We start from the raw sequence: 1,813 nt of genomic DNA on the forward strand, positions 1-1,813 counted from the left end.
TTACAACAATTTTTTATGAAGAATTCATTCATAAACATGCAAATTGTAAAAAAGGTTGGTCGATGCGTTCGACCACTGTTAATTACTATCAACTTCAGCGGTGCTTGAAGTGCCTATGTAGCTATGTACTACTCTGGTCCATTAAGATTGTGCCATTGTTTTTCACTTGGTTTCATTATACCGTCTCGGATCGAAGTGTATTGGGTTTTGTATGTGTCTCCAACAACACATGTCGGTCGAGGTGAATTTAATGTGTTTTTATTGAACGAATTAAACTACTTCATCAGGGCAATTGACCATAACTTCCAAGTGAGATTCGTCGCCATGGCGGCATTCCATTCGAAACAATGCCCTTCAATGCTGGAAGGGTCACATTCAACATTGAACAAAGACAAGTTCTTTATGATAGAATCTTATTTCAGTGCCGCGTCAACGAGCGCATTGTCTGTCGCGCATGCTGGGGCACTGCTCGGATGGCGGCTTCAATTTCGTCGTAGGTGCGGACGACTTTACGTCCAGAATTGCCTAATCAAATCTACCTCTTTAATATAATACCGTCAATATATTGTGCAAATATACTAAATATAGATTTATAAAGGTTTTACCACTGACTTTTGACCCGATCGCGGCGATGGCGCGTCCGTCGGCCAAGGAGCTGCGTCCTTGCTTCCAAAGGCGAGCTATGGTACGCCAGTGGCAGTCATACAGCTGGGACTTGGCCTTGAAAGCCCCATACGGAAGTTTGCCGCCGACAGAGAGTTCTAAGAGGCTCTCATAGCTCCGCGCCGCTGGTCGGCCGTGTGGTTCTTTGTGCGTCTGACGTGTCAGGTAATGGGCTCATGGCAGCGCTGGAGTTGCGGCAGTGTGTAGAGGGCTCGTGGGATGCGTGTGTGTGTCTGAAGTGAGTGGAAATTCTGCAATGAATGAGTGACAGGTCAAAATGTTCAGCTGCTTAGGCTCCCGCCATTTTGGTGGTCTACACCACTTCCCGGCCAACTTGGAACCTTCTTCCATCCAATGTGAAACGTCCGGATGGATATAAAATTTGACAAGTTGAGTGATATGCAAAAGTTCAGTCCAATATGAAATATGTTCCAATCAAAGTGAACCACGCAAGCGGGAAATGTAGGCGCGAAGGTTAATGGCAAACAACGATAAGAACACACTTTTCATTTCGATCTGTCTTGGATGCCCAACGAAACCCAGCGCAAGGGTTCCACCCCTGAGGAAAAGCAACGTGTGCTTGACGCCTACCTACGCGGCGACGATTGGAAGCTTGTTACCAAGCACAATGGTGTTTCCAAGGCTACGGCTTGGCATGTGACCGATACAGGACGGACGTCGTCGAAGCCGCGCGGCAGCTTTCGGCTAACTGAAGCCAAGGTAACTCCCGAAGTAAGAGCTGCGTTCGAGCGCTATTTGAACACTACCTGCCAATACACTCTGAGCGAAATCAAGTCGTTTGTTGCCGCCGATTTTGCTGGGTTGTTGCTGTCGATTCAGACAATCAGCAGTCACCTCCTCGGCATGCTATTCACCATCAAGTAAGTGCGCATCGAGCCCGTTACTTGCAACAACGCTATCAACAAGGAAAAGCGGCGTCAGTTCGTTCTTCAACTCAAGCAACATCAAAAAGACGGCGACTTTATCGTGTACTACGATGAAACCAACTTCAATCTCTACTGCAAGCGCGGTCGTGAGCGCTCCATCAAAGGGACACGTGCGACAATCGTTCTGCCGCCGTCGAAAGGGCTAAACCTTCAAGTCCAGTGTGCTGTGTCGACTGAAATTGGCCTTGTCACGTACCGTATGG

The 1,813-nt window shown here is 47.8% G+C and overlaps 1 protein-coding gene across 1 annotated transcript; it reads left to right on the forward strand.

Annotated features, from left to right (window-relative positions):
- Positions 1-1,188: 1,188 nt before the first annotated feature.
- On the forward strand, positions 1,189-1,548 carry H310_10602 (hypothetical protein; the record flags this gene model as incomplete). The annotated part of the gene is made up of 1 exon (XM_008877031.1): positions 1,189-1,548. The coding sequence occupies one exon, from the start codon at positions 1,189-1,191 to the stop codon at positions 1,546-1,548; it is 360 nt and encodes a 119-aa protein (XP_008875253.1).
- Between the last annotated feature and the right edge of the window lie 265 nt (positions 1,549-1,813).

The sequence above is a fragment of the Aphanomyces invadans genome (assembly GCF_000520115.1).
Source record: "Aphanomyces invadans strain NJM9701 unplaced genomic scaffold supercont1.27, whole genome shotgun sequence".
NCBI lineage: Eukaryota > Oomycota > Saprolegniomycetes > Saprolegniales > Verrucalvaceae > Aphanomyces > Aphanomyces invadans.